Source organism: Rhinopithecus bieti, unplaced genomic scaffold, assembly GCF_001698545.2.
Source record: "Rhinopithecus bieti isolate Rb0 unplaced genomic scaffold, ASM169854v2 scaffold_19285, whole genome shotgun sequence".
Classification (NCBI taxonomy): Eukaryota; Metazoa; Chordata; class Mammalia; order Primates; family Cercopithecidae; genus Rhinopithecus; species Rhinopithecus bieti.
The window spans coordinates 213,168-239,194 of NW_016809495.1; the positions used below are offsets into that span (position 1 = coordinate 213,168).

Sequence of the window (26,027 nt, forward strand, 5' to 3'; positions counted from 1 at the left end):
GCTAGTATTTCTATCATAAGAAATCGAGCATTGACCAAATGGTCAGTAGCTTACCTGTGTGCTAAGCATTTCTTTATGTTAAATATAAGGCATTTTAGGGTGGCATTTTAAAACATTTTGAACATTTCCGAGCATATAAAATCTTACATCGAATCTCAATTGTTACTGTGTTGTTTCTTTTTCCTCTCTCTTTAATTCTTCATCATTCAATTTGAGTGTTACTATGTTTTAAGAGACATATAATGATATTTTAAAGTAGAGGCTGAGGTACCACAAGGCATTTTACCAAAGACAGAAAATCATTTTCTTAAATGACAGAGCCACATTTCAACATATGTTTTTGATGACTTTTAAAATTGAAATACAAAATATTTCAGGGAAGTAAATTCTAATTTACAGGATTATTCATATCCTTGAAACATAGTGTTTTGATTTTCAAAGACAACTAGTTTAGGGCCAGGCATGGTGGCTCACACCTGTAATCCCAGCACTGTGGGAGGCTGACTCAGGAGGACTCCTTGAGGCCAGAAGTTTGAGGCTGCATTGGGCTACCATGGCACCATTTCACTTCAGCCTGGTTGACAGACCAAGACTCTGTCTCACAAAAGCAAAGCAAGGCAAAGCAGGGCAGGGCAGGGCAGGGCAGGGCAAGGTATGGCAGGGCAAGGCAAGGCAAGGCAGATTGGAGAGGAGAGAAGAAGGGAGGGGAGAGGATGGGAGGGGAGGGGAGAGAAACAAAAGGAAAGAAGAGAGAAGAGAGGCCTCATGTATTTTGGAGTTTGAATTTGATTGAATGATAAAAACTATGATATGTACGATTATAGGTTGTCTTTCACATTAATTGAATATTGGATACCTTTTTCCTCCTGATTCTTTAAACATGCACATTGTTTCATTGGGAGTATTTTTTTTATTTAAAATGAGTGTTTCCCTTAGATTTCTTTCCTATATTACTGCTACATACACACTCTGTGTTATATGGTGATAGTACAAATGGGCCTTGCCCTTAAGGAGCTTAAAATCTAAATCGTCAAGACAGATTACATAGAAACTAGGCAATATGTAGTGGTTGCATACTGTGCTTAAAGCTTGTTCGGACTTCTGTAGAAATTGTGAATTTTTTGTTCATGTGAATATAAGAAACTTTCACAGAGAAATGACATTTGAGATAAATGTTGACAAAAGTAGCATTGTGCTAGTGACAATGGAAGGAGGATATATTTGGCAGAATATATAGGATGAAGAAAGTCTCAAGAATATTAAAGTGATAATTATTGTTTTTACTGTAGGACTGATATTCACTGATAGGAATATAAGCAAATTATATTGGTTTATCACAACTTTATAGTTTTTTTATTACTGAAACTATATTTTATCTGGCTAGACTGTAGGTAACTTAAAATTGTTATAAATGTTTCAATTAAAATTAAATATACTGAAACTTTAATGGCTATAATTCGATTTTATAAAATAAAAAAAACTTCACATATTTGCTGAAAAATACATGTGAATTTTAGCCTAAAATTTTGACGAAAGTTAAATTCTTAATTATTGTCACTTGATTGTCACACATTTGCAAAAAAGTAATTGTTATACAGCAGTAGACTTAATTTTCAGAGGCATTGTTGCAAAATATCTCATTGCTTCTTACAGTATTATTCCATGGTAGAGTCCTTGGATGCTCATTAGCTTGCATTTATTTCTTCGCATGACTTGACAAACTTGTAGGTTTATAGTAAACTCAGAAGCATCTGCATCATGCCTTGAAAACCTAAACAGTGAAGATGCTGATCTGTGGAATTCCCATGATGAGACATCTGGTGGACAAATATAGCAGAAGACTCAAACACATTCTGATTATTTTTTTTTCTACCTTGTTAGAGCACATGGACATTTTATAGGCAGAAAGTGGATCCAAATTTAGAGGTTTAAACAAGAAGCTAAAGCATAGGCATAGGTGCATAGTGGTGACCAACTGAGAAGATCTGTTCAAAATTTTAGTTTGCTGCCACCCATCTAGTTACTATAATTATTTTATTTAACCAGTGTCTGTACAAGTATTCACATCTGCAAAATGGCAGTTGTTGATAACACAGGACAGGACTACAGTACACAAGAAAGAAGAATAGTTAGTAAACAGGAGGGCAACAGAAAAAAAATTACTAAGTCCACTTAATTGGATTTGCTTCCTTGTCCTTTTCCCAGTTAAGGAGAAATAGAAACTCATGAAATTCTGCTGATTAACACTGAAGTTCTATAGAATGGCTATATTAAGGTATAGGTCATTTTATGTAAGTAGAAGTCCTAAGACTATCACATAAAATACCCTGACAAACCTTTGATCAGAGGAAGCTACCCTGAAATCAAAAGTTATGTAATTAGCATCTGAGTTACTGAACAGAGAAACAATTTCTTTCCTTGTATCCAAAATTGTGAAGTACAATCTATGACCTCTGAATTAATGATGGACATCAGAGGCTGGCAAACATTTTGTAAAGGGCTGGATAGTAAATATTTTCAGCTTTTCAGGCCATATGGTTTCCGTCACAACTATTCCACTCTGCTATGATAATGGGCAAGCTGCCATAGGCAATAAATGAATGGGCACAGCTGTGTTCTAATAATACTTTATTTACAAAAACAAGTGGTAGCTGTATTTTGCCCACAGGCTATAATGCATTGACCTCAAACCTACACTTTTGATACCTATTAATTCAGAAAGAAAATAATTACAAAGCTGAACCTCATGGGCTTACTAAAATAATTAAACTCACATATAACTGCTACTTTTCCATACAAACATTAATAAATTTTGTAAGATTGAGGCAAAATCTTATTAACAGATATAATCTAGCATTTACTTTAATAAACTACAGAAATTATATGGGAGCACACAGAATAATGTTATTGAATCTGGTCAGCAAGAGTTCCATAGAGCAGGTAGCATCTGAGCTGGATTAAGAATAAGGCACTAGATCTTAGAAGGAAATGAATCTCATTAGATCTTACTAGCTCACATTCACACAATCAAGAATGACCAAAGTATTTATCAGGGCAGCAATATGATCTGATTTGTGCTTTGGGGGCCTATTCAGTTGGTGAATCTTCAGAGTTCAGAAAAGAGACAATTAGAGAAATGATGGTGGAGAAATAAAAGAGAGTTTCAAACGACATTCTTAAGGCTTAACAATCAATCTGACAAAGACAGCTTTTCCTGTTTCCCAAACAGTGAGACTACCTTTGCATCGTGACAGAGTATTCAGTGAATTATTTGGAGATAATGTAACAGAGAAAGGCAAAACACTCTTATTAGAAAAATTGCCTGGGTGACAGAGTGAGAGCTGTTGAGAAAAAAAAGAAAGAAAAGAAAAAAAAAAATTGGACAATGGGGACAAGCAATATTTTATGAATAGTGGCTAGGTAAGAAAAAAAGATACAGAAAGCTTAGCTAACAAAAAAAGCTTTGAGACTCAGGAACAACATCTGAGAAGTCAGTTAACCTCTTTGCATGTTAGATTTCTTATCTCTCCACCACGGGTTTGAAATATTTACAAGACAGAGCTTGAGGAAACAGAATGAATAAAGGGAGCATAAGAAAAAATTCTGCAGATTGTGTGTGAAAGGTACCACTTATTCAGCTGAATGGATAGATAGGAATCAGATAAGGTGCTGGGTAGTCCTCACAACCTCTCATAAAGGGATAGTTAAGTCAATGACCAATGTTCTTAAGTCAATTTAAGAAAGAGCCTGATTGACATCAGGCAGACTAATGCAGTGCAGAGTCCAGGCCCAAATTTACCTCCTAGTAGCTTTATGACTTTGGTCTGGCTGGGCCTCAAAACTTTTCATCTATAGAACAATGGGATCAGCTGGAGAACTGATTTCCAAATAGTGTTTTAATGGCAATTTGGAGTATTTGCAAGTGCTACTGAACTGCAGAGAGAAGGGAGCAGAGAATTTTACTCATTTCTTCCCTTTCCAACTTCAATCAGAGTAAAATATGTTTCTCTTGTATACATAGAACTTCTATGTAAGATTATATTTGGACAAAGGATTCTGATTCTCAGCCATATGTGTGTGTGTGTGTGTGTGTATACTCACACAAACATATATATATATACACATATATATACACATACATACACACTAGTAGTATTTACTACTCATAGTTGAAAGCCATTGGCTTAGATGAATTCTTCCATTCCTTTTAAGTATGTTGTTTTGCTAATATGATCCCAAAATGTTATGCCTCCGTCATTTAGAATACAGTAATGTCACATAAAGGATTTATGTCTGTGAGAAGGTTTGAGAGAACAAAGTGGTTTGAGATTAGTTGTAGCTGAAGGGATAGTGAAACATCTTCATGCTTCTGGTGAGCAATTAGAAAATCAGTTCTGATGATCAGGAAAAGGTCAGAACTAAAACAGACTTCACAAGTGATTGTATTAATTTGAAACAGATGGTCTCACGCAAGAAGAGAATAAGAAGCAAAGCTATTACTGTCCATGGAGATGACAGCAAAAAGAAGAAACCATGAAGCAAATGAGAAGACTGATCAATGGAAATCAAGGAAAATAAGCTCTCTAATTTGAGTAAAAAAAGAATATCGGCTGGGTGCGGTGGCTCATGCCTGTAATCCCAGCACTTTGGGAGGCCGAGACGGGTGGATCACGAGGTCAGGAGATCGAGACCATCCTGGCTAACACGGTGAAACCTCGTCTCTACTAAAAATACAAAAAATCAGCCGGGCGTGGTGGTGGGCGCCTGTAGTCCCAGATACTCGGGAGGCTGAGGCAGGAGAATGGCGTGAACCTGGGAGGTGGAGCTTGCAGTCAGCCGAGATTGTGCCACTGCACTCCAGTCTGGATGACAGAACGAGACTCCATCTCAAAAAAAAAAATTCATGCAGTGGAAAGCTTTTCGTATTTAGAGCATCTTCATAGCCTTTAGTACTTCTTCATCTGCATGAAAATAAATGTGAATGATTGTATTTGTCCCAGAAACCATAATATTGATGCATAGATTTTGATAATGGAAGTGAGCCCTTATTTTCATTTAAGTGAAAGGATTGAATATGGAAAGAGTGAGGGAGTATGAAAGAGACAGAATGAGACAGAGGAATAAGAGGAAAAGAGGAGAGGGGAAAATGGGAAGGTCAAGATAAGAGGTCATCAGAGTTTAAATAGAGTATTTTGGTATGAAGAACATACATCTTCAGATTATGTGGCATCTTCTTCAAAAAGCCACAGGTAGCATTATAGACACTCGTAGAAGGTGACAATTATATGAATCCTCTTTTCAAGAAGACCATTTAAAGGAGTGAAAGGGATTATTTAAAACATTGTTAGTTGCAAGTTGTTTTGAGAAGCATAAGTTATATCAATATTATATTATTGATATTTTGAGGGACATAAATATAAAAATGGGGAGTATTCTATTATTTCCTGTAATCGTTCAGTAAACATTAAACATGTTTTTCTATTAGAATTTTTCACATAAAATTGAATCTGTATTACTATGGAAAGAACATTGGATTCATAATTTCCCTCCAATTATCATCTGAAAATACTCCAATATTTTCCCCAAATATCAGAACAAAGGTTTGACTTTACAACTTATTGTTTAACAGTGGTTAATTTGCTTTTGTCTAATTACTGTCCGAGGTGTTGGGGACTTTCTTCATTTGATAAAATTAAATACTTTTTCAAATTCTCAGGTGATATGAAAATAAGAGCAGATCAATGAGAAATAAGGAAGTATACTCAATATGTGCTTCCTATGCCCTTCATTATTTTCTAATGCAAGCAATGGGAACATAGAAACTATCTGAATTTTGAACGACTGGATATAAAATTCTCCAATCCAATGAGGACTGAAAATAATATTTTAGCTTCAAAATTGGCATTTAAAATGATAACAGTGAGTAATGTATTAGAGATAAAGAAACACTTGTGACAATTATCTCCATTCACTGATAAAGAATAAATGCCTCCACTAGATTTATAGTTAACAATGGAATGTACGTTACAGCATACTATTTTAAGGCTGTAATACCAAGACCAACCCTGAAGTCTTTTATTAGAGGAGAAGATAGAGGTATATAGGAAATGGTATGTTCACTACTAATGTAGTTATGATCACACTTCAGATTTTTATGATCACACATGACACTACTAACCTACCATTCACAACTGGCAAAAAGAAAATTAAATAGAAATATTTATGATGATTGGATCCACAAGCTAACAGTTTCATCACCATTTTCTTCCATGTGGTAGTGAAAGCTCTAGAACTCTAGACCTCCTAGCAACAGAGAGAACAGTTCCTAAAGTGATTTAATTTGTATGTGATGTGTTTAAGTTTCATTTTACAGTTTGGAATGTCTTAAAGCTCTTTCTTTCAAGGGTTCCAAATAGAAACTAGAACTATGATTAGTGCAAAGAACTTCTCCCTTCAAATCTGCTTGCCAATAAATATCTTTTCAGTTTTAAAAGAACCTAATTAATTTTCATAATCTTTTGATTATTTTTCATTCAACATTGTTAGATATCAGTGAGATTTGGAAAAGGGACTAGAAAAATGTAGAAAATCTTGAATTTGGGTTTTGGTGGTGCCTTTATGGAATATGTGGTGTGTTCTAAATATCTATTCTTAATTTAAAAAGAAAATAAAGGATTATTGGGACAGGTCCCCACACATTTGTTTCATAAAACGATTTTAAAAGATCCCTACATGTCTTAATTGTTAGCACAGACTTAAAATACTGAGGGCTTATTGATGACCTAATGCCTTTCATTTTATAGAGAAGGAAATAGAGTCCAGAAGTATAGATACTATGTTCACTTCCTAAAGCTTTATCCTGACTTGAGCTTGAAATCTCAGATTTCAAATCCAGTATGAAAGCTTGCAGTATGCATTAAAATCTTAGATTAAATGAATATTTCCCTTTATTATCTCAGGCAATTCAAATATTCAGTCATACCCCTTTGATAAAGGCCTTGCAAGAAATGGTCGTTATAGACAGGTGTTACAATATTCTAGAGGTGATTCAGGTAACGTTCTAGTTGGATCATGTGATGACATATTCTGTTGATCATGGGGCACAAGATTATCAGAGCCATATTCCAAGGATGCCACTCCAAAGAGTGTTAGGATGTTAGGCTCTGCTTGCTAGTCCCATATCCCACTCGCAAAAGTTGGGAGAGATCTTACTTATTCTAACCAATGCAAGTATCTTTAATAGTATTTATTTCACCACAGAAGAACATATTCAACATCATGCTACATTAAAATTTCTCTAGTTCAGCTCAAGATGATACTTGTCTTCTCCCAGCTGCCTGAAAATAGTGGACCCATGGTTTGAGTTTCTAAATTGCTATCTAACTGCAACTGGAGTGTATACACATGAGTAGCATAATATTAACACAATGAAGATCACATTGTTTATGGTGAATTATTTTTTCAACCCTTATTGCAGTATATAACAGAAATACAGAAAAATGCATAAATTGTAAGCATGCAGTTTTGTGAAACACACGTGTCAAAACCAAATTTAAGATACAAAACCAAATTTAAGATACAAAGTGTTGCCATATGCTGAAGTGTTTCAAAGTAAGTTACAAATAGACAGACAAACTAAGGTGTTTGGAGTGCTTATTACATTCTGGTTGCTAGGTTAAACACTTTACAGTTGGTATTTCATTGACTTCTCAGGACACCATTTAAGCAGATTTTGTGATTATATTCATTTTACACATGAGAAGCTTAAGCTGTAGAAAGCATAGGCCTTTTATCGACATCACAATTACTAAGTAGTGACATAAAGTGTTGAACATAGGTCAGTTCTGGCTGAAGAACCTGGGTTCTTTACACAGAACACACAAGAAATGGTCGTTGTAGACAGGTGTTGCAATATTCTAGAGGTGATTCAGGTAACGTTCTAGTTGGATCATGTGATGACATATTCTGTTGATCATGGGGCACAAGATTATCAAGTAATGAGATTTTAGGCTCTGGAGATACACTGTGAGAAATGTATTTTTGATGAGGGAATCCATTTTAGAAACTTCAAATCACATTGTGTCTGCCTTCTGACCTATTTGACTAAGGAATTGGAGCCTGGCAAATCCTGTTGGGTGTAATTTAGCCCAAGAGGATGCTGAGGATCAGGACCAAAAGCTTTAGAAAAGGTTACAGAGCAATGATTTGCAGGGGAGGGAAAGAGTTGAGAACAGTGGACTCCTCTCCAAGTATATGATGGGTAAAGAAATCAGAATTTCCCAAATTTTATAGATGGTCTGTCAGCAATAATGACTAGACCAAAAATGTGTGAAATGAGAAGACTGTCACTGCACTTTTGAAAAGATTCTATGCAGAATATGAAATGAAATACAGTCGGCTGTCCGTATATAGGGTTTCTACATCCATCAATTCAATCAGTCTTGAACTGTGCTCACTGTGTGATGGGATCATTCCTACCCCAAAGGTCAGCATCACGCAATATACCCATGTAACAAAACTGCATATGTACCCCTTGAGTCTAAAATAAAAGTCAAAATTATTAAAAAGTATTCAGAAGAAAACAATTAAAATACAACAATAAAATTATACAAATAAAAACCAATATAGTACAGCTATTAAATAGCATTTACATTGTATTAAATATAACTACTCTAGAGATTATTTAACATGTGTGGGAAGATGAGATAGGTTATATGCAAATACTTTACCATTTTATATAAAGGGCTTGAAAATCTACAGATTTTGGTATCTGATGTGGTCTGAAACCAATACCTCCCCCCACCTCCATCTCCATGTCCTGTGAATATCAAGGAAGAATTGTATCTGTATGCTGATAATTTAAATATGGGAAGTAGAAATAATAAAATGAAAAGCAGTTGAAATGTCTATGTCTAAAATGCGTTTAGCATGAATGACAGTCCACTGCAAATGAAACATAAGTAGTCCACTTTTACCAAGGCTATCTAAATAATACTTGCAAACAAAATAGATATAGTTGACATTTAAACAGAAATGTCCTTTCTTGGGAATAAAATGCAGCATAAAACCATATTTAAAAATTGTTTTAAACTCTTCACACTCACATATTAGCGCAGAATGAGTTATCTGTCATTCCAATCAATCACATTATATAAGTTTTTATGTGGTTTTAAAATCAGGTCGATAAGTTTATTGTAGAATTCTATATACTTCTACAGACTAGCAGAATGGTTTGTAAAATGCAATCATGCTTCAGTAGAATATTTGTTAATAAGGCCTTCATGCAGCTATAAGAAGACACTCCTTTGTTAATTAACCAGTTATCTGTTATCTGTTAATTAACCAGTTATCTGTTAATTAAACCTCATTTGCTCTAAAGAACATGTGACCCTGATCCGTTGATGGAACATTGTGTTCACTGGTTGTTTCATTTTGCTCTTGACAAAGGATGAGACAGCCAGCTTCGTTTTATGTCAAAATGTTTATTAAGGTGGCAGTAGTGTCTATTTCCACAGGATAAGGCATATTCAGTGGTATACAATCAGTGGTGTAATTAGGGAATTTGTAAAACAGGCATTGTCCAGAGTGATCATTTATAAGAGAGCTAACAATGTCACGTGGGTTCTACAAGGAGACAAATGGCCTTTTTATTGCAAAAGTAATAAAAAATTGATTTTTTCTGGCCATTCTGCATTGAAGAGTTTACCACTGTGAGCAACAGTTGCTCCAGAAAGTAAAATAAATTGTGAATTACTTTAAAGCATCTTTCTTTTTCAATGCTTTTATAAAATGCCTTTAATGTATAATTTATAGCTTATCTTCCTTTTAATGTAGAATTCCTTTATCCACCAGAAAGCAATAACATAATTAACATGATCAGACAGCTCCTGATACCTTACTAGTCCCTGGTTTTCATGGCAACACCTTGACCTTTGTAAAAATGGACAGCACTGACATTTTGTTATCCTTGTAAAGGAGGTGTAGATGTATATAGAGATGTCCAAAACTCATTATTTCAGAGAAATAGAATGAGAGCTGAGATATCTGTATTATGTGCCATTTTGTTATAATAACCAAACATATAGATCAAATTATTATGTCTAATGGGAGACAAATGCAATCTTCTTTCCTTGGATGGCTTTGGGGGAATGTGTCTGACTATTCAGATTAGAAAAGGTTTATTCCTGTCTTTTCTAAAATGTCATTTTCTTCAAATAGTATCCTCATCTAAAATGCGTATGTGTCTCCTGGACAACAGACAATAGCAATAAAATGTATTTATATAGGTATAAATATATTTATATATTTGAATTGTATAAACCTTTGTTTGACCATGTAAGTACCTATGCTCAGTACTTGAGACATCATAAGTATGAATAAAACAAAATCTATGCCCTCTATATAGAAATGTATGCATAATAATGAAGTATGGTTATTGATACTACACAAAGTACAGTGATAAGAAAACATAATAACTAACATATTAATATATTGAGTGTTTACTATATGACATACCTTGGCTTAAGAGGTTATGAGTATTAAAAAATGTGAAGTAGGTACGATTATGCTCACTTTAAGTAAACTGAAAGGTGCAAACTAGCCAACTTTCCCAAGGTCACCCAGCTAGTAGGTGATAGAGCTAGGAACTGAATCTAGGCAGCCAGACCTGAGTCTTGCTCTTTACAAGTATATTACAAAATTCAAAGTGTTTAGAGGACACTTTCATGAGCATTGTGCCATTTTATCATTACTCATTAAATTCTTTTCATCAGCTTAATTTGCAGACAAGAAAACTAAAATTAAGACATCCCTTTGCCAAGGTTACATAGCTAGTATGTGGATTATAACCTGAGCCCAAGTCAAATTTCTAATCTTGTAAATTTACAAGTCTTCCAAACTCTCCGTGTTTATTAAAAAGAATCCTTTAATTTGGAAATAATTGTTAGCAACTATCAGCTACAAGAAGTCTTACTTCTTGTGAAGTGTAGTTCTTGTGAAATATAAATATATGTTTTCATAATACATAGTGTAATTGAAGATAATGAATAACCAAATTTATCAGTCTTGCCCCTAGTCCTAGGCATATTTGTTGATTCAAGGGAATAAAAAATGTATATTAAAATAAATTGGTATTATCTCTAACATTGGGTATAAATTGTAACATATGTGGCTCTGCTTTTGTTACTCTCAGAGTGCTTGCTATTAATTTAAAGAATAATACATTTGTATAAATGTATAAAAGTGTATTTGGATAAATGGTGGCACCATTTCTAAGAGCAAGTAGGCAAGGATGCAAATATATTATGGAATATAAGAACGGTAGGAATTTGGGAATCTTAGTTGGCTTTTTAGCTATAAGATCCTCTTGTCTATTATTTGTGGTTTGTATAATAAACTGTTTAGAGTGCAGTATCCAACTTTTAAGGCTAAAATTCTTTATCGCCTGCTTATATATAAATAACTATAGTTTTCCAGATTTACTCTGCATTATTTGAAAAAATAATAAACATGAACTAAAACTTGATTAAGAAAGTTAATTTGAGGAATTGGTTTCTAGTTCTCAGAAATGATTGTGGGTTACTAGTTCTTCATCGAATGACCTAGTCATTTCTTAGTAAATCTTATCACTTTACTTGATGTTTTGCATCCTATCATACCCCCCTTTCTTTTATTTACCTTTTTTTTTTTTTTTTTTTGATGAAGTCTTACTCTTGCCGGCTGGTGTGCAATCTCGGCTCATTGCAACATCCACCTCCCAGGTTCAAGTCATTCTCCTGCCTCAGCCTCCCAAGTAGCTGTGATTACAGGCGCCTGCCACCATGCCCGGCTAATTTTTGTATTTTTAGTAGAGGCAGGGTTTCTCCATGTTGGCCAGACTGGTCTCAAACTCCTGACTTCACCCACCTTGGCCTCCCAAAGTGCTGGGATGACAGGTGTGAACCACTGTGCCTGGCCCCACTTTCTTGTTATAGCAAAAAAATCCAGTGTTTCTTTTATAGAGTCCCTATTCCCTCCAACATTCTCAATCTAATGTATATTTGTTGCTTACTACAATTTTGACATAATTCTTTAACAAGTTGAAATATCTTGCTCCTGTTCACGTTTCAGAAAAAAAAATAGTTTTCCACATGTGAGACTTTATATACTTAATTAGTGATGATTATTTATTTATGTATTTTAGTATATGAGAAACATACAAGTCAGGGAGGTTAAAAAAAGAAAGAAATATTTGCTTTTATGTTTCTTTTCCTTTTTTTTTTTTTTTTTTCCAAAGAGGTTAGGATATTCTCTTAAGAGATTTAATTATTCTAAAAATATTTTATTATAAGCTCAAGTTAGAAAACCAAATTATATGAAAATCATAACAGTTCGAGATACTTGAAATCTTAGCCAAATAGTACCTTAGCAACCTTAGCTGAAGTCCCATTCACTTATCTCTTGATGAGGCAGCAAGAATAGAACCTGTGTTTATTTGCAACTGGTCTTGTAGCTTGAGTAGCAAGGAAAATATGAATGCCACACAGAGAATGATTTTCTATTTTGTTATTTCATCTTACACTTTGTGTTCTACTGAATCCCTCAGAGACTATTCTTATGCCATAGCAACACCTGCTGGGTGAGGGAAGTTGGAACAGCCACAACTGTTGCCTGCCAAACCTGTTTTCCTGATTGAATGGCACTGCGTGCTCCCCATGTCCAATACCAAACCTTTTAGAGTTGCTACCCTCCAGGAACCTATTTCTCCCCATATGTTTCAAGTAATGAACAATGCCATTCTAATAAGATTTTCCCATTTCTTTCAAAAATAGGCATTATGTATGTGTGTATATGCACGGACATTTCCCCTTAAAACTTCCAAATGCACATGCTGTGATATTTTAACCTCATGTTTGTTTTTAATGTGGGTTTTCTTCCTGTTCAATTGCTAGATTTGTAAACATTGTCAATACTGGTTTGTTAGCATCTTCTGATTTATTATGGGTGAGGTACTTAAAAGTGTGTGTCAGTGTAAAAAAAGGCAGTTTTTATTTACAGATTGTGATAAGAGTTGTATTATGCTTATTCATATTATGGACAAAAACGCTAGGCATACCATCTGGTGTGAAGACATATTTATAAATAACTGCTTGTTTCATATATGAAACATTTACACACAGGACTGCAAGTAATACAAGTCTTAGAATATAGATCCACATGGACATTCTATCATAAGGCCAACTAGCCTTTCCTTTACTGCTGATTAAAGAAAGTCATGGAATGGACAGATTACTCAATATTACCAAGTGCTGCCAATATTTTAGCGTGTTATTTCTACCTCCTTGTATCGTTGCTGTATCCAAATCAAAGTCTAGTAGAAGTACTAACATTTTAAAAATCTATTGTTTTTTTGGTGGGTATTTAAAATTAAAAAAGAAAATAGTTCATATATGAAAAATGATCTTGAAATTTATATGCTTTATAATTAAGCCTTGGATAATCAAGAGCTGATTATTAATCAATGGTTTTCTTACTTTGGTTGCTTAGTAACCTTGACTGGTGCTCCATCAATCAATCCACTTATTAAGCACCTCAACAAAAAAAAACCTTTAAAATGTTACATGATGTGGGAGCTACTGAAGAAATAATAAAACCCTGATGCTTACATCAGGACACTTTAGTTACATATGTAAGTGTACATTTTGTCATGACATATACAGAATAAATTGGACATGCTGTAATTCAGAGACATGGAAGATGAATAAAAATGCAGAAATCAGGAAAGACTAAATACAACAAGAAATTTAAATTGGACCTTAAAGAATGTAACAATCATTGGATGTGTGGTCAAACTCATTCCTGAAGAGAAGGAAGGGAGGTGAGGGGTTGGGAATAAGTCAAATATGTTAAGCAAATGAAAAGACCAGCCTCAACTGAATAGAGAGCTTTCCACAGAAGCACTATGGCTTACTAAGGTTTGACAAATAAGATGGAAAACAAGCAGTGGGATTTAGACCTTCTGTTCTGGTAAATGGGAAACTACTGTAGCTATTTAAATAATATAGTGACATGATTTTTAAAAAAGATTTAATTGAGAAATGGTAAATAATTTTTTTAGATGAAGAAGAGACATTAGTCAATCAGATCTTAGTAATTCTTTAAAAGGGGAAAGACAACCCAGAAGGATGTGTAACAATATAATATTATTATATTAACCTATGGCTCAGGCAAGTTCTGCATATTTTCAAACAACCACCACACACAAAAAATTTAGGTGCTGCATATTATGTAACTCACCATGTTAACTTCACATTTTTATATACTAAGAATTTTTTCTAGTAAGTATCCAATAGCAACTTTTATTCCTTTAATAAGAAATGAGTTGTAGTTTAGCCATCTTCCATCAAACTCTTTGTTGCCAATCATGATCTCTAAAAGGAAGCAAATATCAGCAGGTCCATTAATAAATGAGGAATGTCTAGCATGTTGGATTTTTTTTGTCACCCTGAACATCTCTCAAACGCACATTACTGTGTTTTAAAAATTGACACGCAGTTATAATCATACTGGAAATGGGTCAAGCATATTAGTTTAAAAGGTATTATTCAGACTTGGAATGGAATTATTTTTAAATTGAATGAAATTCTCAGATTTGCCTCGTATCATTATATGAATATTTTCCAGTGGCCACTGTGTTCTTATATTGTATTTTAAGGCAATTCTTCCAAATCTTAGTGGTGTGTTCATATAAGCTGTGAGGTATATGGTAATTATAATATTTCAAATATTAATGTGTGGAGGTTTTAAAATACAGATTACAGTCATGACATTATTCTCACTTACACTGAATGTACTTTCTTGAATGGAAGAGAAATGAGTGGAGTTACCACAAACATACTGACAATTTCACTTAACCAGAGGCTTATCTTACTTATCCTATTGTGAGCTATCATTACTGATGTGCCATTGACAGTTGTTGCAAACGCAAATTATTTAGTTCTTGGCTTCTATGTAAAACTACTTTGTGACTTCTCAAAACTTCAGAATCTGAGTATATTCATGTGCATGTCTCATGCTTATGAAGCCAATCTGTAAATGTGCTAGCAAAGAAGAGATGGAGGACTGCTGACACAAACACTGAAACAGCACTCAAGTGTGACAGAATATCTTTCCTTTAAAACTGTGCTCTGAAATAAAGATGTTGCTTACCTTGGAGTCTCAATCAGATCACCAAAGATGAAACTCATCAAGTCTACAGAAATTTTTTTAACCCATCTCTTGTTTTGAAGAAACACACCTGTGTGCACACGCGTACATACACACACACACACACACAACACAGATTTGGTTCATTTGGATTATTTGCATCGACACATTTACTACTTACTTTAGTCATACTTTTTTACATTTGTTTATATCTGGTCAGGATGAGAATTATTGAATTCTGGTCTCTAAGGGTAACTTTCATAAACACAGTATCTCTGAAGTTTTATTTATTTATATGTTAAATGTAGACTATACATTCTACTTGAGAACATACATATCTTTTATAAGGTACTTCCCTCCAAAATTCAGGTATAATTGAATTAGTGCCATGCTTATTTTAGGATTCTTGGAAATATGAGTCTGATTGTCTTTCGGAGGAAAATTCTATTTATTACTGAGCTTCTTATGATTCTTATATTGAAAGAAATATAGCTTGTGTTTCAATATTTACTATTAAAATACACTACGGTCATCTATTTAAACCAATAATTCCATAAAAAGCACATTCAGATGTCTTTGTTTCAGACGGCATGATATTTTTCCACCTAGTTCAAATGAACTAAACTTCTGCATTCTTTTTAAGCCATTTTCTAAGTAAAGAATAAAGATTAAATTTTCTCAGCTGCCTTCCCAATGAAGAAATGAAAATATTTTCTTTTTCTATATTTGCTTTATTTTACAGTCGGTGATCAGTGGAAAAGTTGACGGAAAAGCAATTTGTTCTAGTCGTTTGTCTATTTATTTATGTTTGGAATGAGAAACTTTGGTGTCATATCATGTTTTTCCAGTCTCTGATTATAACATCTCCTACAGTAGCATTACAGACAAAAAAATATCAAGGGCTGTGTATAGACTGTATGTTAGAGAATGTATCTGCATTTTTTAGGAGTGAATTTTTCTTTTTTTTTTTTTGTATGTGTGTGTGTGTGTGTGTGTGTGTGTGTGTGTGAGCAACATGGCTGTTTATTTAACCTGGGTACAGGTGGGCTAAGTCCGAAAAGAGTCAGCCAAGGGAGATAAGGGTGGGGCCATTTTATAGGATTTGTATAGGTAAAGGAAAATTACAGTCAAAGGGGGGTTGTTCTCTGGCGGGCAGGAGTGGGGATCACAAGGTGCTCAGTGGGGGAGCTTTTTGAGCCAGGATGAGCCAGGAAAAGGAATTTCACACACATCATCGCTTAAGGCAAGGACCAGCCATTTTCACTTCTTTTGTGGTGGAATGTCATCAGTTAAGGCGAGGCAGGGCATCTGCACTTCTTTTGTAATTCTTCAGTTACTTCAGGCCATCTGGGTGTATATACGTGCAAGTCACAGGGGATGCAATAGATTGGCTTGGGCTCAGAGGCCTGACATTCCTGCCTTCTTATATTAATAAGAAAAATAAAACAAAATAGTGTTGAAGTGTTGGGGCAGCGAAAATTTTTGGAGGGTGGTGTGGAGAGAGAATGGGCAATGTTTCTCAGGGCTGCTTCAAGCGGGATTAGGGGTGGCGTGGGAACCTAGAGTGGGAGAGACTAAGCTGAAGGAAGATTTTGTGGTAAGGGGTGATATTGTGGGGTCGTTAGAAGAAACGTTTGTCGTATTGAATGATTGGTGATGGCCTGGATGCGGTTTTGTATGAATTGAAAAACTAAATGGAAGACACAAGGTAAGAGAGGAAGAAAAAACAGGTATTGAAGGACTAAGAATTGGGAGGACCTAGGACATCTAATTAGGTTCAGCATAGCCTTGCCAGCAAAGATTATTTATTTACTTTAAGAGGGAATTTAGAGTGGCAGTTTGGGATAGCACTAGGAGATATCAGCTGTGATGGCTTGGAGAAACAGTGTAAACCGGCAGTGTAAACACGAGCAGGGCATTTATGAGTAGCTGAGAATGGTGAATAGGAGTATGACTAGACAGAAGGCAGTAGGGATGAAAGTTTTTTGGGGTGCAGTCCAAGTTGATCTGGTGTCTGGAATGAGACCGGGACCTAATAAAAAGGAGTGTCCACACAGGAGCTCAAATGTGCTGGAACCTGTAGCATTCCGAGGACAGGCCTGAATTCTGAGAAAGGAAAGTGGTAAAAGTATTGTCTAGTCCTTTTTAGGTTGGTGACTGAACTTGGTGAGGTGTGTTTTTAAAAGACTATTAGTCTGTTCTACCTTTCCTGAAGACTGAGGACGGTAAAGGATATAAAGGTTTCACTGAATACTAAGAGCCTGAGAAACTGCTTGGTGATTTGACTATTAAAAGCTGGTACGTTATCAGACTGTATAGAGGTAGGAAGGCCAAACTGAGGAATTATGTCTGAAATGACCGCAGTGGCCTTCTCAGACCCTGTGGGAAAGGCCTCTACCCATCCAGTGAAAGTGTCTACCCAGACTAAGAGATATTTTAGTTTTCTGACTCGGGGCATGCGAGTAAAGTCAATTTGCCAGTCCTGGGCAGGGGCACATCCTCGCGCTTGATGTGTAGGAAAGGGAGGGGCCTGAACAATCCCTGAGGGGCAGTAGAATAGCAGATGGAACACTGAGAAGTGATCTCCTTTAGGATAGATTTCCATGATGGAAAAGAAATGAGAGGTTCTAAGAGACGGGCTAGCGGCTTGTAACCTACATGGAAGAGGTTCTGAAATGAGGACAGAATAGAATGGGCCTGTGAGCTGGAAGGAGATATTTTCCTTGATCTAAGAACCATTTGCCTTGTGTGGGAAGAGATTGATAGGTGGAAGTTTCAGCGGGGGAGTAGGTGGGAGTGGCCGATGTGAAGGAGGAAAACTGCCTTGAGGAATAGAAGTTGGAAGCTAGCTGCTTTTTTAGCTAACTTATCAGCATAAGCATTGTCCTGAGTGATGGTATCTGATGCCTTTTGATGGCTACTTTTTAAGCTACCTTATCAGCATAAGCGTTGTCTTGAGCGATGGTTGGGGAAGAAAATAGATTTTGGAAGTTATGAGAACTCTAGAGAGTTGAGCATAGTTTGTGATTTTTAGGGCCTCTAACAGTATTAAAGCAGTGGCAGCTGCTGCGCACAGACATGAGGGCTAGGCTAAAACAGTAACGTAGTTTGGACATAAAGGTTACAGGACGCGATCCTGGCTCTTGTATAAGAATTCTGACTGTGGCCGGGCACGGTGGCTCAAGCCTGTAATCCCAGCACTTTGGGAGGCCGAGACGGGTGGATCACGAGGTCAGGAGATCGAGACCATCCTGGCTAACACGGTGAAACCCCGTCTCTGCTAAAAAAAAAAAAAAAAAAAAACCTACAAAAAACTAGCTGGGCGAGGTGGCGGCGCCTGTATTCCCAGCTACCCGGGAGGCTGAGGCAGGAGAATGGCGAGAACCCGGGAGGCGGAGCTTGCAGTGAGCTGAGATCCGGCCACAGCACTCCAGCCTGCGTGACAGAGCAAGACTCCGTCTCAAAAAAGAAAAAAAAAAGAATTCTGACTGCACTAACCATGCCCAGGAAGGAAAGGAGTTGTTGTTTTGTGAAGGGGTTGGGATTTGGGAGATCAATCTGACACGATCGGCAGGGAGAGCACGTGTGTTTTTATGATGAATTATGCCGAGGTAGGTAACAGATGGTGAAGAAATTTGAGCTTTGGAGGGGTATACCCGATATCCTTTGGAGAATAAATGCTTAGGAAGATAATGGCTGAAAGGGCAGAAGTGTGTCTTGTGAGAAGATTTCAAAGGAGGGGGGCTACCCCAGGAAAGCAATATATATGAATAAGGTGAGAAGGTGGAGGGAAAAGGAAAGTTAAACCATGGGGAAAGAGCTTGACTGGAAAGTTAATGAGGGGGGCTTATCCTGAAAACCTTGTGGCAGGCCAACAGCCCAGGGTAACGGCTGGGGACTGATGGGTGTCGGGTACAGGGTCCCAGGGGGAAAGCAAAGAGAGGCTGGACCGGAAGGGTGTTAAAGGATAGTAAGGGAAAGTATGTTTGAGGATCCATATTGAGGATGGGAGAGTATATGGGTTTGGCACTACAGGGTGGATAGGCAAGACAATTTGGTTGATAAGGTGCAGATCTTGAACTAACCTGTAAGCCTTGTCTGGTTTTAGGACAGGTAAAATAGGGGAATTGTAAGGGGAGTTTACAGGCTTTAAAAGGCCATGATGTAGCAGGCGAGTGATAACAGGCTTTAATCCTTTTAAAGCATGCGGCGGGATAGGATATTGGCGTTGAGTGGGGTGAGGGTGATTAGGTTTTAATGAGATGGTAAGGGGTGCATGATCAGTCGCCAAGGAGGGAGTAGAGGAGGAGTGAATTTTTCTAGCAAGTACATTGCATAAATATGGATCTTACATGGTATAGACATTTCAGATATTTATGCTAAATTTGATATGTTTTCATTATGAGACAATTTTTTTAAAATAATTTGATTTAAGACCTAAAAACCAAATGATAAAATTAAATTTCATGTCTTCAAATTGCCTCTCTCCTCTGTTTTTTTTTAAATAATTCATAACTTATCTATTCAAATATTTAAATGAAAGAAAAAAGAAAACTGGAAGAATCTTTTCTTGACTTCTTTAACTTTTTCACACACCCACACATCTCCAGATCTGCATCAGAAATATATTCTAACAATGTATTTTGCATAAGATTATGCTACTTGTATGAGCTACTAATTGTAGAATTACTATATTTTGTTATTATTTATCACATTTGTTCCAAAACACACGATTCATATCGATTATGTTTATCTCTATTATCTATTATTTGATAGCTTTTTATTTTCCTGTGTTCCTACCATCTTCTTCTGCTCTGCCTTTCTTTCTTTCTCAATTATTTCACAACTTTCTTATCTGTGCCAAGCAGGAAAGCAAGACACTAGACTTTAGAGACAGCTTAAGGCTCTGTGCCTTTAAGGAGCTGCCTAGTCAGGGATATAAACATAGAAGAAAATACAGGACAAAGTCACAAGGACAAGTTAAATGGGTAAAACATACGATGTAGTATGTAGTCAGGAAGAATAAGTAACCAGGTCAGCCTGAGGTTACAAAAGGAATAAGATTTGAACTGAGTTTCAACACATGGGGCAGACAGAGGGTGCTAGAAGACAGCAAGAGTCAGACGCTCTGACCATGGAAAAGAACTGCTCGTTCAAGGGCTCAGAGGTTAACTAGTCGGTGAAACTTCAGTAAAGGAGTGTTAACAGGAGTTAGTGATTTTAGAAAAGCATTTCTCAGTCTATGTTTTCAGAGTATCATTTTCAGAGTGAAACATTTGTGTTACTAAAATGTGAAGTTTTCATTGAATGAGTTTTGGGAAATAGATTGAATTAACATTTTAAAATTTTCTGAGCTTCTTGGGCCCTGTAATATGTTAATATGTACTATATATATTATTTAAACAGTAAAAGAAAGAGGGAAATAAAGAAAATAAAATGTATCAGTAATCCCACACTCAGAGAGAACCACTCTTAGTGTTTCGGTATAGTTCTTTCTAGGATTTATTTTCCTCTAGACTTTTCCCTATGTAAGTCTCCTCTTCCCTGAATTGGTGCCCAATTACCTTGCTACTTAATGTACATATTCGGTGTAAAATTTTGTACTCTATTTCTGTATGTGAGAGATGGTGTGCTAGATGATAACAATATAAAAACAGAGCATGTATGTGTAGCCTACCCTTCAAGAAGCTTCCTGTTAACACTCATTGAAATTAAAAATATATATATATTGTATATATTTGAGGATTGCAACATATTATAGGATACATATGGATAGTAAAATGGTTACTATAGTGAAGTAAGTTAACATATTCATCATCTCGCATAGTTACTTCTGTGTGTGTGTGTGTGTGTGTGTGTGAGCCAAGAGCAGCTAATATCTAGTTATTTAATATACAAAAATTAGATATAACTGTTTATACTGCACAGTGACATGTTTTACACACTGAATAATAGTGGTTATAGCTATTTATACTACTTGCTAACATGCTTTTCCCACTTAATATAAATGCCTTATCAATAAATACAGGTCTATTGCATCATCATTTAAAAAGACTGTGTCATATTCTATTTTTCAACTGTTTTATGATTTATTTAACAACTCCGTTAAGCTGTTTTCAGGTTATTTTTTAAACTAAACCAGTGTTGTGACAAGCACTCTCATCTAGGTTTGTAGTCTTCATAGTGACATGAACAAAACTATTTATGATGATAAAGCTTAGACAGGGCAGCAGGAAGCCTGGAAGAATGGGGCTAGTGACAGAGAGACCACTTAGGATGCTGTCACAAGAAGATAAAATGATGACTTCTACTGAGAAAACTGCCTATGGCCATGAAAAGAAACAGGCAGATATGAGACATAGTTTTAAATAAAGAAACAACAAGATTTGATGGCTGTTTTGAAGTGGTGAACAAGAGGAAATGGTGAAACATAATATTGTATGGTTTTCAATTAACAGATGGAATCTGTTGAAATTAACTAGTAACTAAGTCAAGAAATAAAATAGTGTTTAGGTTTGAAAGACTTTTGGAATATAAAGACAGGCTGCAATTATGAGCCATTGGAATAAAGTTATAATTTGTTATTATCAACACATAGAGAGAAATCTATGAGAACAAATGAGATCTCTCAACAGAAAAAATTACAGGAACAATTAAGAGAGTTGAGTAATTCTAAGGGATAGAAAATTTAGTGGGGACAGAGGGATAGAGAAGCATATAACAGCTTTGAGAAATTATAGTTTTTTTGGCCAGGAGAGTTGTAGGGAAAGGTTAACCCTGACTTCTAGATTTAAAATCTATTTATTTATTTTTTATTTTTTGAGATGGAGTCTCCCTCTGTCACAGAGGCTGGAGTGCAGTGGTGCGATCTTGGTTCACTGCAGCCTCAACCTCCTGAGTTCAAGCAATTCTCCTGCCTGAGCCCCTGAGCCTCCAGAGTAGCTGGGACTCCAGGTGCACACTGCCATGACCGGCTAATTTTTTTTTTTTTTTGTATTTTTAGTAGAGACGGGGTTTACCGTGTTGGCCAGGATGGTCTTGATCTCCTGACCTTGTGATGTGCCCTCCTCGGCCGCCCAAAGTACTGGAATTATAGGCGTGAGCCACCGCATCTGGCCTAGGAAGAGATGGATATTAAATAATCTTTTAGCTAGATTTTGCTATTTTGTAAAACCTGGGCTAATTTATCTAAAAATCAATTTTTGTGTTATTGAGATTAAAATTGAGGTTTATATTTCTGTAACTTTAATTCGGCAGAGAGGAAAGTTTATCTAAATACATGAAAAACATAAACAAATTTTAAAAGGGATATTTGAACTATTTAGCATGATAACATTTTAAAAAATTATATCCAGTCAAGAATCTATTGTGATTTGAATGGTCTAATGTAATAAGTTGTTTAAATAATCCATTTTATTAAGTTAAGAAGTAAGCACTATCTTTTGACACCACTTCTCATTTTAACTTTTTACTATTCATTCTTGTAATCAGAACATCAATAACATTGAGACTAATAAAGTACAAATTCTTAGTTTCAAAAATGGTAAGGTCGAGCACGGTGGTTCACGCCTGTAATCCCAGCACTTTGGGAGACTGAGGAGGGTGGATCACCTAAGATTGGGAGTTTGAGACCAGCCTGGTCAACATGGTGAAACCCTGTCTCTACTAAACATATGAAAAAATTAGCTGGGTGTGGTGTTGCACACCTGTAATCCCAGCTACTCAGGAGGCTGAGGCAGAACAATCACTTGAACCCGGGACATGGAGGTTGCACTGTGTGGAGATTGCGCCACTGCACCCCAGCCTGGAAAACAGAGCGAGACTATCTCAAAACAACAACAACCAGCAAAAGTAAAATTAATACAGACAGCGTTTTTGGTTGGCCAAGGTCATGTAGCTTGTTTTTGGAACAGAAATGGATTGTATATTTCAAGTAATAACACTCCATTAGTCTTTAAAGTTATACATTTTTTCATTTATTTTACACAGATTTATCTAAATTTGGATATTTATTTTGGGGTTGGTATATCTTATAAGCAGTTTTGACATATGAAAAATATTCAGATATAGATAATTGATCTATGTAGTTATTTAAGAAATATAGACGTTGGCCTTATCCACTGTGATAGCAATAATAAATGACTAAATAAATAAGATGATAAAAGATAGATAAGATAATTTGCAAAATACTTATTGTATACTCCCTCACATTCATCTTGACTCTTTCATATTTGAAACAGTGACCAAATGACAGGCAGGGATTTTGTCCAATTTGTCATGAGCATGAAGAGAGGAGTCTATTGCTAACACTCAAAAGTTATTAATTCCAGATACCGTTGTTTATTGAGCCTGCTTCAGTATTCATATCTCTACATTAGCTACCTGCTATAAATTAGTTTTTGTTTGTATTCTGTTCAAATCGAAGGATTTATTATCTCTTATTCTCAATGTTCTCAATTGTTTATTTTAATATTAAATATTTGGTCCTTAATATTATCAAGGGGGTTTAAATGAAAACATAAAATCCTTAATTGTGCCTGTCACATAGTAGGGGGATGATAAATGTTAAATGCTGAGGTTATTCTGCACACTTTCTCATGGAGGGTGAGTAAGTATCATAGTTCCATTCCAGTCGCATTGTTAACAGTATGCTGCTTAGATTTTAATTACATCATTCACTTTGAAAAGAACAAATACTTTGCCAAAATTATTTAATTGTTTCCATATACTGGAACAAATTATTTAGCCATTTGGGTTTATAAAATGAAGCCATTTTAAACATGTATTTTGTTAATGTCAATTTCTAGGATGTATATATCTACTTCAAAATGATGGTGGTTAATATTTCATATTGTTTAAATTCGAAGCTGTTATGCATTACGTAATTTGTTTTTTAAACAATAAATAAGTGAAGGAATTAAATAAAAAAGTGAATTGAAGATATTTGAATAGGAGGATAGTTCTCATATCACTTTGAACTTGAATTAATTTGTCTCTATAATGAGGGCAACAACATTTCTAAATTAGTTGAAAAATAATTTTAAACATAACTATGTTTGGTTTTGTACCTGGACACTGGGGCATAATCAAACTAAAAGGAAGAATAAAACCTTTCACTTTTCATTCATGTGCAGTACTACTTCCAAAGGGAACAGATAACATTTATCAGAAGGATAGAATTATTCATGTTTCTGGTTATTTGTATTTGTATAGCATTCTATTTAGCTTGCCCTTTTTTGATAGATGTTCTACTGCACAAATGCATTTGAATTCATATACAATTGTATAAGAAATAAGAATCTTCCAGTGGAACTAGTGATAATGTTTGTAAGAAAGATCATTGTATAGTACTTCCCTCATATCACATTAAATTTTTTCAGCACAATAAAGTAAGTTACAGTAAAATCAATCTAACTTTTCATAAATATCCTCTGTAAATCAGAAACTAGCTTTACTTGAGAAAATTATAATTCTTATATTCATTGAAATATATTTTGAAGATTTAATTAAAATTAACTTTGTAGAAATACTGGCAACATTATGGCAAACTATTTACAATGACATCAAAATATTATGAAGTTAAATAATAAGAAATTCAAATATCACAAAAAATTAAAAGTACAAAAATGGAAAATAGAATGGATTGTCAAATTGCTTGATTTCACTCCCACTAGGGAAAAAAACAAATCTTAAATCTTAGCAATTTGGCAAGTTTTAAACCAGTCAAACCTTATGATTTTAGATCAGAGGTTTCTCTTTTTCCCTTTCTGACTACTTGCACTTATTGTGACTGCTAAGTCTACATAGCTGAATGCTACTCTTCTATGAAATGCAAATGTTAAAGCCCCAGTTAATGGCTAATTATTACAGGTCATTGAGAAGATTATTTTTATGTTGACCATTCATTTTTCAATTGAATGCCTTATTTATTTTGCTAATGTTTGAAGTCCTCATTTTAAAATATACAGTGAAAACAATTAAGAATGATTTTAAGTGAGAGTATATTCCATTTATTCCCAAGGTTTTTGAGCATCCGAATTGTCACATTTCTTCCACCAGCAGAAATTATTTCCTTATGATTTTCTGTATCTGAATATGCTTTACCAGTTTATACTAACCTTGAAAAATTTTCTTTTTCCCATTTCAAGTTCCACCCAATCTGACTGTTCCACAGGAAAAATCACCATTGGTCACCAGAGAAGGAGACACAATAGAACTGCAATGTCAAGTAACTGGCAAACCTAAACCAATCATCCTTTGGTCTAGAGCGGATAAAGAAGTTGCAATGCCTGATGGATCAATGCAAATGGAGAGTTATGATGGAACACTGAGGATTGTGAATGTGTCTAGGGAAATGTCAGGAATGTACAGATGTCAGACCAGCCAATACAATGGATTTAACGTGAAACCAAGGGAAGCCTTGGTGCAGCTCATCGTTCAGTGTAAGTAAATTCCCTTTTATGCATTTCCATGTGGGGACAAGGGAAGAATTGTTACCATTATTCTGCTAGTAATATGAGGTGATTTTTGTAATGGGATTGAATGAACTATTTCTACATTAATGATACCCAATTTAAACTATAATCTACCCTAAATCTGCTTTTTGCATTAGTTTATACACACTAATAGAGTTGTGTGGGTTTTGTGTGTGTGTGTGTGTGTGTGTATAATTATGATGGTGTTATCTGGTTGGTTAATGTGTGTGTGTGTGTGTGTGTGTGTGTATGATAATTATGATGGTGTTATCTGGTCGGTTAATGTGTGTGTGTGTGTGTGTGTGTGTGTGTGTGTGTGTGTGTGTGTATGATAATTATGATGGTGTTATCTGGTTGGTTAATGCCAAA

At 35.3% G+C, this 26,027-nt stretch overlaps 1 protein-coding gene across 1 annotated transcript in view; it reads left to right on the plus strand.

Moving 5' to 3' along the window:
• The window catches only part of MDGA2 (MAM domain containing glycosylphosphatidylinositol anchor 2), a 391,758-nt gene that overhangs the window by 158,666 nt on the left and 207,065 nt on the right, over positions 1 to 26,027 (plus strand). The window contains exon 6 of the mRNA XM_017889604.1: positions 25,332 to 25,625. Within this exon, the coding sequence (XP_017745093.1) occupies positions 25,332 to 25,625 (294 nt within the window). The remainder of the gene's footprint in view (positions 1 to 25,331; positions 25,626 to 26,027) is intronic.